Genomic DNA, 17,024 nt, shown 5'->3' with positions numbered 1-17,024 from the left:
TTTAAAGTATTTGCTGTTTCAACATAAAATGCTCAGCAGGTGACATCAACAATAAGGGCTGAAGAGCAGAATAGCAGAATTTTTATGAGGATACATTCGTTTTGAAGCACAGCACGGATGTGGGGTAGGGAATAAGAAGAATCAGATATTGAAGAGAGTCGTCCTTTAGCTAGTTTAATTGGCACCTCACAAGGAAAGCACTCCAACCTGCAGCTTCTGAATTGACTTACTGTGATACCTTCATTGCAAACATAGGCAGAAGAGGAAAGGCGAGGGCAGTCGTTGAGGATTTTTTTAGTTTAATCTAACATCAATATCTACTCATTACAAGATGATCACTAATCTAAAGCTTTGTAAGTACATACTTTAACACTGTGTAAAACAAATGGAATGTATCAGTAAAATAAAAAGAGCAAGCTCAGTTTGTCATGTGGACTGAAGCCATTTCTGTAACTGGTGCGAGAAATAATATACAAATAGGGTAAAAGAGACTTCACAAGTTCCATTACGGTGAACTGAGATTATAAAACATGTGATTCAAGTCTAATCTCAACGGGGGAAAAAAATCATTGCAACTCATTCTAATTACAATTTGTCAAAGTACAATACTGAAAGCCAAAAGAATCTTAGTCAAAGACAAAACAGTCATCCGAGAAGATTTAATATTGGGTATTGAAACGTATTTTACCTGAAACAGCAATTAAAGTATTATAAAAAATGTTCAACATAATTTGGTATTAATTCATTGCTAATTTATCCAAAATGAAAGGTCTAAAGGTTTAAAAATGTATGCCAAAATCCTGCTCTGGCAAAATGTTTCACAGTGAACATTATCTGATCAAACTACGATAAGTAAAGATTTTATCAAGTTCATAATTGTTATTATTGGTTCAAAACATTTCAAATAATATCTGGTGATCACACCTATCCATAATTCTTGTGATGATTATTTTTTATTCGCTTGGCTTAAAAGAGCAAATGATTTGTACACAAATCAGTTTTTGCTACCACGATAAAGCTCTAATATAATGACAGGTATAGTTCACTATCATTACATCAACTCCAAAAGATAGCAACTATAATTGCTGAATTAACTTGATTTGCCTGTCTCCACACTCCCGTAATATTCCAATTCCAATAATACTCAAATTTGCTTCTGTTTTTTCCAATGTTTTGGGATTAGATTAATTGCAGGCAAATTTTTGACAAGTTAACATTTATTGTGGCCCTTTACAATCTTTCCATTTCACAAAATGTGTGAAAATTTATGATGCAGGACACTTCCATTTATTTGGTCTATCCAGTCTGTGCTTAAACTCAGAGCTATTGTGCAAAATACAGTTTCAAAAGCCACTTTGATGAAAAATTGAAAACATTTTTTGCCCGGTTAAAGTGAGCATGGAGTAATCTCTGATTTCACTTGTCAACAGGAAGCAACTGTTTGCATACAGAACCATCAGTGCCCTGCACTTAATGCATGACAAGATGTGACATTAATAACATTCCACTGCACTTTGACAAAATGGAGGTGGGGAAAATCTCTCCTGCTCTGAACACCAACAGTAAGGTACAATACAAAAATCTGAATTTACGTTCTAAATATCAAAATATTTGCACTGCTCTACATTACCTGAACTTCATAAAAAAATACTCTTGTCTGGAAATTGTACAATTTTATTGAACTCTATAAAATAAACTATGTTGGCGGGTTAAGGTACTTTAGTTAACCATCCTGCAGAGTAAGTAATTGTGAAATGAATAGCTGTGCTGCCTTCTTATTAACGAATGGCTCATATTGACCCACTAGAGTGGGAGGTGGTCTCAGCAATAATGCTCCGAAGATGCTCGCTGTAGAGAAACAAAGAGTGATGTTTATATCTTAAATTATTGGCTGTAATTCTCATTGGTGATACTACGTGGATGCTTCAATCACCATTTTAAAAAATTATAAATCTATACATTTACAAAATAATTGTTTGAATCCAATGCATTAGACCACATTTAAAAATTATTTAATTATAACATCTCAACAGTCGGTATTCTGGAACAACCCAAATTGTGTATACTCTCTCTGTATTGGTCACTGTACAATAAAAGAAATACAACAGCTATGAAAATAAAATAATAAGTTTGATTCATCAACTAACGCTTTAAAGTAAAGCTGAACATGTTGAGGATCCGTTTCTTAAATTCAACCAAAGGCTAAACAAGAAGACGCAAAGTTCTTTATAAAAGGGCACAGTGGCATAGTTGGTGTCAGCTCCAGTGACCCGGGTTCAATCGCGATCTACGAGGCTGTCTGCCATGGAGTTTGCACATTCTCCATGTGACTGTGTATTTCCTCCTGTGTTTCGGTTTCCTCATACATTTCTCAGACATGTGGCTTGTTAGGTCAATTGCCCCATGAGCATAAGTGAGTAGTAGAATGGGCTGAAAGGCCCATTTCTGTGTTATTTGACACTATGAGTAAGAAACGGTAGTAAACAGAAAGCTTATCATATGGGGAAGATCTGAATGGAGGGCCATATATATAAGATAATCACCATGCTAACAGGGAAAAATAAATCTTATTTAAATAGTGAAACAGCTTAATCCTGTTCAGAATATGGGTCTCAGTATTTTCTAAAATGCAGCTCTATTTCAACTAATTAGGAAAGTTAACAACATTGAAAATCAGAGGTGGTTTGCTGGGCTAGTATCTGGAAGGGCCATGTTAACTCAAGGGAAGGAGTGGAGCAGGTGTGAGGGATTAGATGATAGACTCCTCATTCCTAATTCATTTTTTCTTGCATCCTGCCACACTCATCCGTAATCCTCAGGTGAATAAAAGCAAGGACCTTTGACAAACAATTATTAAACTCTATTGATTAGTTTTGAAACTGATGTGTAGATAATGTTGGGAAGATACTGCTGAAAATACTCAGCAGGTCAGACAGCATCCATGGAAGGGAACGCAGTTGTCATTTTTCTGATGAAAGATTGTCACCCTGAAATGTCAGCACTATTTTTCTCTGCTGTTCCCGAACTGCTGAGAACTGACCTGAAACTTCAGCTGTTATACCCATGTTTCATTTGTAAAATGGCCAAATGCATTGAGCACTGAAATACTATGTACTCAACTCAGCGCCCAGCACTGAAATCATTTTCAATTTATATTGAACAGATGGATTAACACCAGGACTTAGCCTATAATTACCCAAGAGTGAAATTTACATTAAATAACTAGACTAAGTGGGACCCAGCTTCACACGGGAGGGCTGATCCCCCAACGCAATATTCTACCACACCACCAATTCCAGTATTGGTGGCCAGTGTGGGGGGCTTTCTGGAGCGCTAGTATGGGAGTTGTGGGCTGAAGGGACTGGTTTCCAGAAGGGCTAGTATGGACATTACAGGCCGAATGGATTCTTGGGCTGGCGGCTCAGTCACTCAAGCCTGGTGTGCTGGCAGCTCACTCACTCAAGGCTGGTGGGCTGGCAGTTGACTCATGGCTATTCCTTGAAATGCCACTTCAAGCAGGGTGCAAGGCCACCAAATTCAAGTGTAGTTTCATACCTCTTCAAGCAGGGTGCAAGGCCACCAAATTCAAGTGCAGTTTCATACCTCTTCAAGCAGGGTGCAAGGCCACCAAATTCAAGTGCAGTTTCCTGCCACTTCAAGCAGGGTGCAAGGCCACCAAATTCGAGTGCAGTGTCATACCACTTCAAGCAGGGTTCAGGGCCACCAAATTCGAGTGCCGTTTCCTACCACTTCAAGCAGGGTGCAAGGCCACCAAATCCAAGTGCAGTTTCGTACCACTTCAAGCAGGGTGCAAGGCCACCAAATTCAAATGCAGTTTCATACCATTTCTAGCAGGGTGCAAGGCCACTAAAGACAGAGGGTCGTGACCTCTCCCCCTTCCTGCAGATACTGAGCCACGCCCACACTTACAGGTTTTATAGTCCCTCCCACCAGAAGGGGCATGGCCTTCATGGCATGATTGACAGGAGAGAGAATCTCAAAAAAATTTAAACACTAATAACTTTTATTTTTCATTGATGGGAAAAATCCTCGGCACCTGATGAGCGGAGGGGGACTCTGAGTAAGATGGTCAAAAATCACAGCCGTACGTGGTAGCGTTTTTCCTAAAGTCAATATACAGCGTAAACAGGAAGTGGTTAAGATTAGACTATTAATTATATAGACGACAAGGCAACTGTTGCATTCTCAAACCAACTTTTCAATTGGGCAAGGCAACTTTAGCATTCTCAAACCAACTTTTGGGGAAGTCCAGAACAAGGGGTCACAGTTTAAGGATAAGGGGGAAATCTTTTAGGACTGAGATGAGAAAAACATTTTTCACACAGAGAGTGGTGAATCTCTGGAATTCTCTGCCACAGAAGGTAGTTGAGGCCAGTTCATTGGCTATATTTAAGAGGGAGTTAGATGTGGCCCTTGTGGCTAAAGGGATCAGGGGGTATGGAGAGAAGGCAGGTACAGGATACTGAGTTGGATGATCAGCCATGATCATATTGAATGGCGGTGCAGGCTCGAAGGGCCGAATGGCCTACACCTGCACCTATTTTCTATGTTTTCAATTAGGCAAGGCAACTTTAACATTCTCAAACCAACTTCAATTAGGCAAGGCAACTTTAGCATTCTGAAACCAACTTTTCAATTAGGCAAGGCAACTTTAGCATTCTCAAACCAACTTTTCAATTAGGCAAGGCAACTTTAGCATTCTTAAACCAACTTTTCAATTAGGCAAGGCAACTTTAGCATTCTTAAACCAACTTTTCAATTAGGCACGGCAGCTTTAGCATTCTCAAACCAACTTTTCAATTAGGCAAGGCAACTTTAGCATTCTTAAACCAACTTTTCAATTAGGCACGGCAGCTTTAGCATTTTCAAACCAAAGGCAAGGCAGCTTGAGTATTTTCAAACCAAAGGCAAGGCAGCTTTAGCATTTTCAAACAAAAGGCAAGGCAGCTTTAGCATTTTCAAACCAACGGCAAGGCAGCTCTAGCATTTTCAAACCAAAGGCAAGGCAGCTTTAGCATTTTCAAACCAAAGGCTACACAGCTTTAGCATTTTCAAACCAAAGGCAACACAGCTTTAGCATTTTCAAACCAAAACACACTTTTGCATTTTCAAACTACATTTTCAAACCACATTAAGGGCACTGACAGGTCAGTAAAACCTCTCACATTTAGTAGACATGTGTTCAGTGTTATTCACAGCTCAGACTGAGAATCACGACCTCTCGCTTCCCCCATCTTGCAGAGAACTGAGGCACCTCCACACTTCCGGGTTTTATTGTCCCTCCGGAAGGGGCATGGCCTTCAGGAGAGAGAATCTCAACATTTTTAAAACATTAATAAGTCTTTTATTTTTCATCGATGGGGAAAATCCTCTTGTCCTGGCCAGCGGAGGGGGACTCTGAGTAAGATGGCCAAATATCACAGCTGTAAGTGGCAGTGTTTTTACTAAAATCAATATACAGTGCAACAGGAAGTGGTCAAGTTGAGACTTTTAGTAATATAGACGATCCCCCTCCACACAACCATACAGCCCTACCTGACCATAAGTATTGTCTGCTAGATTTCATTACCTCTCCTGACCCAATTACCTGATTGTTTGACCTTCCCAGCTTGTTAACTCCCCAAGATTCAACTTGCTCACTTCCTCAATTACCTGAGCGCCACTCTTAATTATAATTCCCTGGAACCTCTGCTGCCTCATGGAAATGTGACTTGAAGACAAATTAGCAGGGCTTCACAGCCTCACCATTCATCTTCAGCTATTTTAACCAAAAATATCAAGTTTGAGGCCAACAAATCCATCTGGCTTTCAACATAGAATTCTCCAGTTAGTCTTTGTTTTTATTGTTACCTAAAATTTCCCAAGAAAGACAGCAAAATTAAGCTTACCAAGTGTACAGACATCAAGGTTGTTGGAACTCACATGCTTCAGAAGTTCTCGAAGGAAAGCCATTAAACAATTGAACACATTCCTATGGCATTGAGGTAGCATGAGAACAACCTATGTAAAGAGAAACAAGTAGGATGTATAAGGGTGGATGGAAGTTACCAAATTGATTAACAAAAATCCTTGGACACACAAAGGACTGCAGATGCTGGCATATTGAGCAAAACACAGTGTTGGAATAATTCAGCAGGCCAGACAGCATCTACAGAGGGAATGGACATATAAAATGTTGGGTCTTTTTGTTCTTGTTGGGTTTACGAAAACAAGAGGAATACATCAACAAAAATCATTTATATAACACATCTAACATTAAAAAACATAGTAAAGTACTCCTCACTTTTCTAACTTCAAGAAGTCCAGGCCCAGCCTGCTTCATCGCTACTCACTGGTCAAACATATTGCACCAGGAATTAATCTGGCAAACATTCACTGCATTCCTTCTATCCCACGTATATCATTGTGAAGGATGGGAGATGAGATCAGCACACAATATACCAGATGCAGTTTCACTGGGGCTCTACATAATTGGAGCAGTACACAAATTATCTGACAATTCAGGCCAGAATATGGTTTATCTTCTTAATTACCTACTCAACCTGCCTGTTACCTTTCAGGAAATGTTCATTTTGAACTGTTGCAGCTTAAAGGAGGGGAGGGAGTATTTTAATAAGCAACCAAGTATCCGATGAAATTCAGCATCTAGCATCCATGATTTCAGCAGCGTTACAGAGTCCAGAATCATCGCTGACACAGACTAGTTAAAGATGTGCAACAAGACCAAGGGTTTTCTTGACAGCCAAACCTTTCAATCTCTTGCCGTTTAAAAATTGTTCCACTTTTCTGTTTTTTTTAGAACTCAATGTTTCCATTATATTCCATCTGCCATGACCTTGCCCATTAACGTAGCATATATATATTTTAGCAATCATTCAGATATGTGATAATTTATGCAAATGAAAAGCAGATTCTGCATCCTCCTCACAACAGGATAAATGCATTGGCGAGATTGGCTAAAGCTGAATATAAAAATCCTGGGATTTTGACCTTTGAGGATCTGCCTTTTAGTTGGAGTCCTGCTTTGATATCTCAATCTAACTACTTCCTTGTTCCTTCTGCTGTCATTTATTCAGATTTATGATAATTCTATCTATCCCTTCCTTTCCAGCTGCACAGGAATCTTCGTGATGCCCTAGAGTCATGGCTCAGTCATAGACATTTCAGGAAATTCTGTCTTATCCACAACAATGTCAAGCAGGCAGGGAGGCTTAGAGACTTAGGGAGGTCGTGAAGCCCATCTTTGGGTCGACGTTGTGCAGCCGTCAGGGGTAGACCCGGCGGCAGCCGAAGTTGGGCCGGCGGTCGATGAGAGCTCCAGTGGTCGAGGCCGGCGATCGTTGAGATCGAGGGCGGACGTAGGTAGTCGACGACCGCCCGCGTGGGAGCCAGAAGTCGGACATGCGCCGAGAACAAAGGAGGACCCAGTAGGGGACCGCCAAGAGGGAGAACAAAGGAGGACCCAATATGGGGGGACCACCAAGAATTAAGAGGGACCACAAATAGATTGTGTTAAAAATGGTTTGTGTTAAATGGAAAACTTTGTAACTTTATCGACGCCCTTTACATGGTGTCTCTTTGCATAGCTTGGGTCCTCGACTGCCTACGTCCACCCTCGAGCTCAACGATCGCCGGCCTCGACCACTGATGCTCTCATCGACCGCCGGCCCAACTTCGGCTGCCGCCGGGTCTACTCCTGACAGCTCCACAACATCGACCCAAAGATGGGCTTCATGGCCTCCCTAAGTCTCTAATTCATATTCATTCAGATATGTGATAATTTATGCAAATAAAAAGCAGATACTTGTAGGTGCTGGTAACCCAAAATAGAAACAAAAACGCAGAGATGCTCAGCCCAGCAAGTTCAAGTAGATCTGGGATGGAAGAAACAGAATTAATATTTCAGGTCAAAGACCTTTCTTCAGAATGAGGAAAGTTTTCCATATCTGCTATGAATTGCCTACAATTAGCTCATATATTGAAAATGGGATTTACGTTATCCACTCAGTGTGATTGGGTCTAAAGGCTAATTCTGACCCAAAACGTCACCTGTCCATTCCCTTCACAGATGCTGCCTGACCCGCTGAGTTCCTCCAGCACTTTGTGATTTGCTTCACAATGTCCACCTTTGGCATTGTGTTGTTTACCTGTTCAATCTGGGTCAGGCTGTTGGCACTTTCGAGACATTTGATGTATAGGTTATACTTGATGACCGGCTCAGGAAGAGCATCCAGAAAGAGCAACAATGCTTCGCATATAGAATGGTTACTGCCAGCTGCAAATATGTTAAGGAAATAGATGGGGTGTTTCACATACGTACACTTGGATAATGTCCATTTACAAAAAAACCCCACAAAATAACAAAGCACAATTATATAAAAGATTCACACTGGACCAGTTCTGCATCTGCAGTGCCCTCCATAATGTTCGCGACAAAGACCCATCATTTATTTATTTGCCTCTGTACTCCACAATTTGAGAATGCACACTGTCAGATTTTATTCAAGGCCATTTTTATACATTTTGGTTTCATCATGTAGAAATTACAGCTGTATTTATAATAGTCCTCCCATTTCACCATAATGTTTGGGACACATGGCTTCACAGGCATTTGTAATTGCTCAGGTGTGTTTAATTGCCTCCTTAATGCAGGTATAAGAGAGCTCTCAGCACCAAGTCTTTCCTCCAGTCTTTCCATCACCTTTGGAAACTTTTATTGCTGCTTATCAACATGAGGACCAAAGTTGTGCCAATGAAAGTCAAATAACCCATTCTGAGACTGAGAAACAAGAATAAAACTGTTAGAGACATCAGCCAATCCTTAGGCTTACCAAAATCAACTGTTTGGAACATCATTAAGAAGAAAGAGAGCACTGGTGAGCTTGCTAACCGCAAAGGGACTGGCAGGCCAAGGAAGACCTCCACAGCTGATGACAGAAGAATTCTCTCAAAAATAAAGAAAAATCCCCAAACACCTGTCAGACAGATCAGAAACACTCTTCAGGAGTCAGGTGTGGATTTGTCAATGACTATTGTCTGCAGAGCACTTCATGAACAGAAATACAGAGGCTACACTGCGAGATGCAAACCACTGGTTAGCCGGAAAAAATAGGATGGGCAGGTTACAGTTTGCCAAGAAGTACTTAAAAGAGCAACCACAGTTTTGGAAAAAGGTCTTGTGGACAGATGAGATGAAGATTAACTTATAGAGCAAAGTATAGAGGATGGAAGGAACTGCTCAGGATACAAAGCATACCTCTTCATCTATGAAACACGGTGGTGGGGGTGTTATGGCCTGGGCATGTATGGCTGCTGAAGGTACTGGCTCACTTATCTTCATTGATGATACAACTGTTGATGGTAGTAGCATACTGAATTCTGAAGTGTTTAGACACATCCTATCTGCTCAAGTTCAAACAAATGTCTTAAAACTCATTGGCCGGCGGTTCATTCTGCAGCAAGACAATGATCACCAACATACTGCTAAAGCAACAAAGGAGTTTTTCAAAGCTAAAGAATGGTCAATTCTTGAGTGGCCAGGTCAATCACCTGATGTGAACCCAATTGAGCATGCCTTTTATATGCTGAAGAGAAAACTGAAGGGGACTAGCCCCCAAAACAAGCATAAGCCAAATATGGCTGCAATACAGGCCTGGCAGAGCATCACCAGAGAAGTCACCCAGCAGCTGGTGATGTCCATGAATCGCAGACTTCAAGCAGTCATTGCATGCAAAGGATATGCAACAAAATACTAAACATGACTACTTTCATTTACATTACATTGTTGCGTCCCAAACATTATGGTGTCCCATGAAATGGGGGGACTATGTATAAACACTGCTGTAATTTCTACATGGTGAAACCAAAATGTATAAAAATGGCCTTTATTAAAATCTGACAATGTGCACTTTAACCACATGTAATTTTTTTCTGTTTCAAATCTCAAATTGTGGAGTACAACGGCAAATAAATAAATGATGGGTCTTTGTCCCAAACATTATGGAGGGCACTGTATAAGTATAGTCACAAAGATAGATGGTAGAGCGCCAGAGTTGGTGCAGCTGCTGCCTCACAGACATATTGACCGGAGTTCAATCCTGACTCCCATTGATATTCATGTAGAGTTTACACATTTCCCCTGTGACTGCGTAGGTTTCCAGTTTTCTCCTATCGCCCAAAGACGTTGGAGTTAGAGAGTAAATCGACGGCTCTGAAATGACCCTAGTGTGTAGATTGTGGTAAAACCTGGGAAAGTTGATGGATGGAGGGACGGGAGTGGGTTAATGATTGGGAAAATTAGCAGAGAAATGGAGAGACTATCATAGTCTCACAAAATGAATTAGCCTCCTTCTAAGTCTACGTAAAATCACAAACAGATAAAGCACTTGCCGTCTTTGGCAGCATTTCCCTTGGACCTCAATGGGCGCAATTGGGATTCTCTTGCTGTGCCTAATGAAAGAGAATTGCTGCCAATTTGATTTCCTTTCCACCCTGCTCTGATGCTGGGAAAAACACTGGCAAATTCTTAGGTAATCAAAACGCAATAGAAGATAAGTCATGAAAGGTCATTACAAATTAGAAAAGGATACGGATAAAATCTGGTATTCCAGTATCCAAACAGTCTCTGATCTCCTCAAATTCCGACTTCAGTCCTGGTTGTTGGAAAAGATCGCCCTACAATGATAGCATTTGACATGTCAACAAAGGCACTCCCCAATTACATGGGAAAACAAGCTGAGAAATGAACATGAATCAAGACGGATAGTTTGGAATTGTTACTACAGCGAGCAGGTAGTACAACGAGACCTGGAGTGCAGCATTGCGATGTAGGTAGTTGACCATTGTCCAGATTTCTTTTGGAATGTCAAGTTGCACTTCATTTGACAAGCAGTCACCATATTTGTTTTCCTTGGCCTTTCGTTCCTACAGGTTAAACAAATTGCATTGTAATTCCAGTAATGCTGAAATAAAGTGCGCCATTCATGTCAAAATAAACTACAGTGTACCCCCAAGCTATGGCATGAATAATGTATTTTATATAACACAAACTCTTTTCTCTCCATTGAATCCCATCTTATAAGTGTACATGAGTTCCAAGCAGAAGTGTTTCTCTCAACAGTCATGCCCAACGATCTACAGGCAAAGGAATTCTGACTATGTTGTAGGCAGAAGAGAAAGAATTGTTCTTTTAATTAACTATAAATACATGTAACTTTGTTTCCAATTTGTGGCTACAGCATAGAAACAGGCCCTTCGGCCCACCAGGTCCACACCGAAAATCAATCACCCGTTTACATTAGTTCTGTTATCCCACTTTCTCATCCACTCCCTACACACTAAAGTCAATTTAGAGAGGCCAATTAATCTACAAACCTGCACGCCTTTGCGATGAAACAAGTGCAATCCTGAGAGAACCCATGTGGTCACGGAGAATGTGCAAACTCTACACAAACAGCACCCGAGGTCAGGATCAAACCTGGCGCTGTGAGGCAGCAGCTCTACCAACAACTGTTGTTTGATACAATAGCATTGTACAAGTATCAAGAGAAGAGGGTACACAAAATTGCTGGAGAAACTCAGCGGGTGCAGCAGCATCTATGGAGTGAAGTGAAATAGGCGACGTTTCGGGCCGAAACCCTTCTTCAGACAAGAGAAGAGATTGCCTTGCCAGTTTATAAACCAAATCTTTTCAGTAATCCTTCGCTGTGAACAACTGTGTAATTGTTGGACAAGTACCGGTTATCACCATTTGCTAACCTAATGCTATCACTATTTGGGTTGCAGAAATTTTCCCCTTGCTGAATTTGTAAATCACAACCCAAAAATCCATGATACGGCATAAAATTCCCTCTTAGGAATTTATATGGGGGGGGGGGGGGGGGGGGGAATCCCAGGAACACAACTCCTGTATTATGCAGGGGTCCCTTGCATTAATGAAAAGATTGCTTGTCAGTTTCCAAAGCATATCCCTCAAGTGGCCTCCTGCTGTGAATCAGCAGCCTGTAATCATTGTCATTGATAAACTAATTCGGGTCCCTTGAATATATTTTGTGTTGATTTAAATTCTGCAAGAGTAAATTATTATTCCTTATATCCAATTTTTTGTTATTGATTTATGAATTCCATAAAGATGAATTTTTCACTTCCCGAACTCCCATTCCACTGGGATGCATTGTATTTCACCTTTTATTCTACTTGGAATACGCCACAAGAGTGAATTTTATCCCGTATCGTGGGATACTTGTACTTGTACTGCTGTTCATAGCAAAAGATCACTTCAAAGATTTACTCCTTATTGACTTATTCAATGATTAATTATACTTTATTGTCACATGTACCTAGGTACAGTGAAAGGTTTATTTTGCTGGCACCTCGGTAAAATCATATAGCAGACCTGACCTAAGCAGTGTACAAGTGTCGCCACGTTCTGGTGCCGACAGAGATGCAAAAGTTCACCAAACTGTCCCATCTACTGCCTGCCGCCGCACATGGCAACAATTCGTACAAATATCATCCATACGGTCAAGTGAGAAATACTGCACCATTTTCTTTGGTAGGTGGGACAGTGTGGTAGGATTATCAGAGGGAGGCAACGTAGGAGAGAGCAGCTCTAACATGAAGGGTAAGAGCAGAATAACTAAAGACAATGCAAATACAGATCTGTACAACTGGTTGACTGCAGTAAGATCAGGATTTTCCAATTAGTGATAAAGCAACATCATTTGCTGAGTGTGAAGTAAGCTGCCACCAAGCAACTGCAGTGTGCATTTCCTGCTCTCAATGCCAGTTCCAGGGAACCACTGGCATCCAGTGAGAATGATGACATCAAGAAAGTCAATGCCAAGCACACTGAGGAATTCACAGATAAATTGATCGAGGCAAAAATTATAACTGACATTTTAAAACTTTTACAATGCCCAAAATGCTTTACAACATAAATGTAAGAATAACAGTTGAAATAATGTGAACTTTATAAACTAATATAAAATCCAGTCAATTTTGAAATATTATCTGAGGAAATGTCAATCTCACACAAAAACTATTAAGAAAGCATAACATTTGTACATTAAAAGTAGTTCATAATACCTGGTACCCATGTTAGGTTACTGGTTTCAGTTAGATCATTAGAAGTAACTTTAAGGAGGATGTAGATAGATTTTTTTGAAAAATAGGGGAATTGAGGCTAGTGGGAAACTGGCAGAGAGGCAGAGGTGAAGCTAGCGTAGATCAGCCACAAACACACTGAACAGTACCTATTATGTTGTGTTGTGTTCTGAATATTATACAGACAATATCACTCTCTGTGTATGATGATGGGGTGTTAGTGATAGCAGATTTTTGATTTCCACATTTACCTACTAGAGACACTACTGTCAATTTCTGCAAGGGAGTAGTCCATACATTGTTCTCAGTTTTGTGTAACTCTAGATAATAATATAACAAGTTATTGGACATCAAAATCCAAGCCTTTCTGTAGATAAGATCATTTTAAGGAATGGATACATTACAGGTTTTGTTTCATAATGCAAGAAAATTACACCTGTACCATCGGAATTGATGGTAAAATTGTGGTGCTCAATACTAGGCATCGATCGACAGTTTATAGGCAAAGCGGGTTACTTGAGTGCTCTGTGTTTTGTCATTGAAGATGCTTTTGTAAATGTTCTTTCAATGTTAACAATGGTAGATTGTGAAGTTTCCTTGACCCTGAGAGCTGTGCTAAATAAACAATGCATGCGAGTAAACGCATTAAAAGTCAAGTTCCCAACACCTTCAGGCACTTGTGTAGGGAGGAACTGCAGATGCTGGTTTAAACTGAAGACAGACACAAAAAGCTGGAGTAACTCTGCAGGTCAGGCAGCGTTGCTGGAGGAAAACAAAAACATAGGTGACGTTTCGAGAAGGGTCTCGACCCAAAACGTCAACTATTCCTTTTCTCCAGAGATGCTGCCTGACCCGCTGAGTTACTCCAGCTTTTTGTGTCCACCTTCAAACACTTGTAGACTTCAAAATAAATATTAGTATAGGAAATGAACCAGACTCAACCAATTCATATTCAAATTAATGAATAAATGTTTACAAAGCAAGAGATATTTTTAAGATCATCTTTCATTTAATGATGTAGAATCACCCAAAGCCCAAGTGTGAAGTTACCTGCAACGTAAACCGATAGCAAGTACTCCTGATTACATCTGTGCTGGAGCACGTGCACTAATCTCTTAACTCTATATCCTCTAATATACTTTGCAATTAGATTCCCAATTCCCTTATAAAGGTCCCATGAATTGACCAAATCTACTCAAGATGAAGCAGTTTAGTTATTTGGAAAGGTTTTGATCCAAAATTGCACATCTTGACTGCTATTTTTAAGGCCTATCAAACATCGATACACTTTATAAAGTACTTTATTGAGTGTAAAGTGCTTTGGGAATTGCTGGATTCATGAAAGGAGCTAATCAAAGTCAATGTCCAATAGTCACCTTGTTTGTAGCAACACAGAGCAGAATGGAGGTGGGGGTGAGCTTTGTAAAGTTCTCATAGGTGCAAGCGCAGGAACTGATCACCAAAAGCTTTTCAGAAAACAATCTCCTTTACAAAATCACAGCAGCCTAGAAGTTGCAGTTAATTCTGGGATCGATTGGCCTCATCGCTGTACTTCTGACATGATTCTCAGAAATATGTCACAAGATTTGGGAAGTGAAAGCCTATTGATACTTGCAGCTGCAGTTCACTGCGGGAGGCCACGTTTGGGATGTGCAGAGTGAACGGGGGTTAGGCATGCAGTTTTAGAGGGTTCTTGGGATAATTTATACGGTCCGGTGACCTGCATTAACATCAACCTCTGCCATCAAAATAAACATCTGAAAATAAATTGTTCTTCTGTTTTCAAATCTTTCTATTTTCTTTGAAATAATTAAATTTCAATTCTCTGATTCTACACTTTCTTATGATCTTGTAGATCAGTTATGCAGAATTTACATGTTTCTTGAATTTATGTAAGTCAGCTTTTAATGTTAAAGTTCCATTATAGAATACCAGCTCTCGCGACAAATTTTAAGCATAAAGGATACAGATCCAGTATTTTCATAACCAATAAACCAAGATCAAATGTGACTGTATCACTTAAGCAATTTTATCCAATGTGCTAATTAATTTCTAAGAACATAACATTGAGAAGCCTGTAAAAGCTACAGCAAGCAAGAATTTCATTGTTTTGTTCCCAGAACATATGACAATTGAACACTCTTCACATTGGAAAATAAATAGCATTCAAGAATTGAAGACCAGACAGACGTTAGAGTAGGTTATATGGTCCCTCAGCCTGCTTTAACAAGAGCAATTGTAATCTGATTCATTAGTGTTTCCTCAATACTGCACAGAAGTGTTAGGCATGTTTATGTGATCACAAAGTGCTGGAGCAACTCAGCAGGTCAGGCAGCATCCCTGGAGCATTTTTGGTGACGTTTTGGTTCGGGACCCTTTTTCAGACTCAACGTGAGCAGATCCTGGAGTGATATTACTCTGTATCACAGCGGCACAGTGGCGTAGCTGGTGTAGCTGCTGCCTCACAGCACCAAAGACCCAGTTCGATCCTAAGCTCACATGCTGTCTGTGTGGAGTCTGCATGTTCTTCCTATGACCTGGTGGGTTTCCTACGGGTGTTACGATTTTCTCCCATATCCCAAAGACGCATGGGTTTGTAGGTTAACTGATCAATGTGCAGGGGATGGATGAGAACGAGGGATAAAATAACTAGCATGAACGGGTGATTGATGGTCAGTGTGGACTCTGTGGGCCGAAGGGCCTGTTTCCATGGTGTATCGCTAAAGTAAGTAAGTTTTATTTATATAGCACGTTTTAAATCAACTCGCGTTGAAACCAAAGTGTTTTACATAAAATAAATAATACGTTTCTGTACATCTATAGAAAAAGATTTTAAAAAAGAGGTCAAGACTAATGTTAAAAGTGGAATGGAAGGACAAACGTATAACATTTTACATGCAATTTCTGAATGTTTTCTGAATTTCTGAATTATCAGCTGTTCCGCACATTTCCAGTTGCAGCAATTTGAGATTATTTTAGACTAATCTACTCACCAACTCTTGTATCCTTTTGGGTGGGACGTCGCGCATTGGTTCCCTCAGGCAGCAAAGCGTGTGCAGTGAAGATCCAAAGCAACTTGGGAGGTAATTCCCCGAAATCGCCAGAAAATAATCTTTTCCACGTATTAGATGCAAGACTAAAATATCTTCAATCTGGTCCGTTCCCATATTTAATGAAAGAGCAGTGGTTTTATTCACATACACTTCCAACTCGATTTCTATCCTATTTCCTAAAGAGAAAACAAACTCATGTTTGTTCATACACACCATCGAACAAGCAATCTGATCATTGCAAAGGTTATCTTCAGAGTCTTAAAACAGGCATGCACTTTCTTGTTTATCTCCAGACCTTCTGTAGGTGCACATTTCACCCAAGTCAACATTCTCCTGTGATTCAGGGTCAGTAAATGAAAACCACAATGTTTCTATTTGAACAAGGCACATGGTTTTCATGTATAATTAGCGTAAAGTATGAAAAAAAACTAAGTGCAGGAGGATAGACACTAAAAGTTGGAGTTACTCGGGACCGACCGTCGGCACAGCCGATCTAGACTGGGCTCGGCCCTCAGCTGCCACAAACAATGGACATTGGCCAAGCGTGGAGGGCTGTCGATGACCGAGGATGGCTGTCGGTGAGTGAGGAGGGCCAGTGAGCTGTCGCCCGTGTGAGTGCTGGCAGTCAGTCAAGGACAGGCCGCGCACGGTCAGTGATGAACGTGCCGCTGAGAACAAAGGGGAACCTGGCGTGGGGTGGGGGGGTGGGGGGGGGGGGCGTTGAGAACAAAGGAGAACTGTAAAACAAAGAATTTCACTGTACCAAGTACATGTGACAATGAAGCATCAATCAATCAATCAAAACTCAGGTTGGGCAGCATCTGTGAAGGGAATAGAAAGGTGACG

At 40.6% G+C, this 17,024-nt stretch overlaps 1 protein-coding gene across 5 annotated transcripts in view; it reads right to left on the bottom strand.

Moving 5' to 3' along the window:
• Positions 1-645: 645 nt before the first annotated feature.
• inpp5b (inositol polyphosphate-5-phosphatase B) overlaps positions 646-17,024 on the bottom strand; it is a 139,139-nt gene continuing 122,760 nt past the window's right edge. For all 5 annotated transcript variants that reach the window (XM_033045465.1, XM_033045464.1, XM_033045466.1 and 2 more), the window contains 6 exons: positions 16,119-16,354; positions 10,828-10,944; positions 10,611-10,695; positions 8,169-8,296; positions 5,910-6,021; positions 646-1,848 (listed from right to left, as the gene is read on the bottom strand). In XM_033045465.1, coding sequence (XP_032901356.1) covers positions 1,724-1,848; positions 5,910-6,021; positions 8,169-8,296; positions 10,611-10,695; positions 10,828-10,944; positions 16,119-16,354 — 803 coding nt within the window. In that variant the 3' untranslated portion in view covers positions 646-1,723. The remainder of the gene's footprint in view (positions 1,849-5,909; positions 6,022-8,168; positions 8,297-10,610; positions 10,696-10,827; positions 10,945-16,118; positions 16,355-17,024) is intronic.

The sequence above is a fragment of the Amblyraja radiata genome, chromosome 27, assembly GCF_010909765.2.
Source record: "Amblyraja radiata isolate CabotCenter1 chromosome 27, sAmbRad1.1.pri, whole genome shotgun sequence".
NCBI classification, from domain to species: Eukaryota; Metazoa; Chordata; class Chondrichthyes; order Rajiformes; family Rajidae; genus Amblyraja; species Amblyraja radiata.
This window is presented reverse-complemented; position numbering and strand designations above follow the sequence as displayed.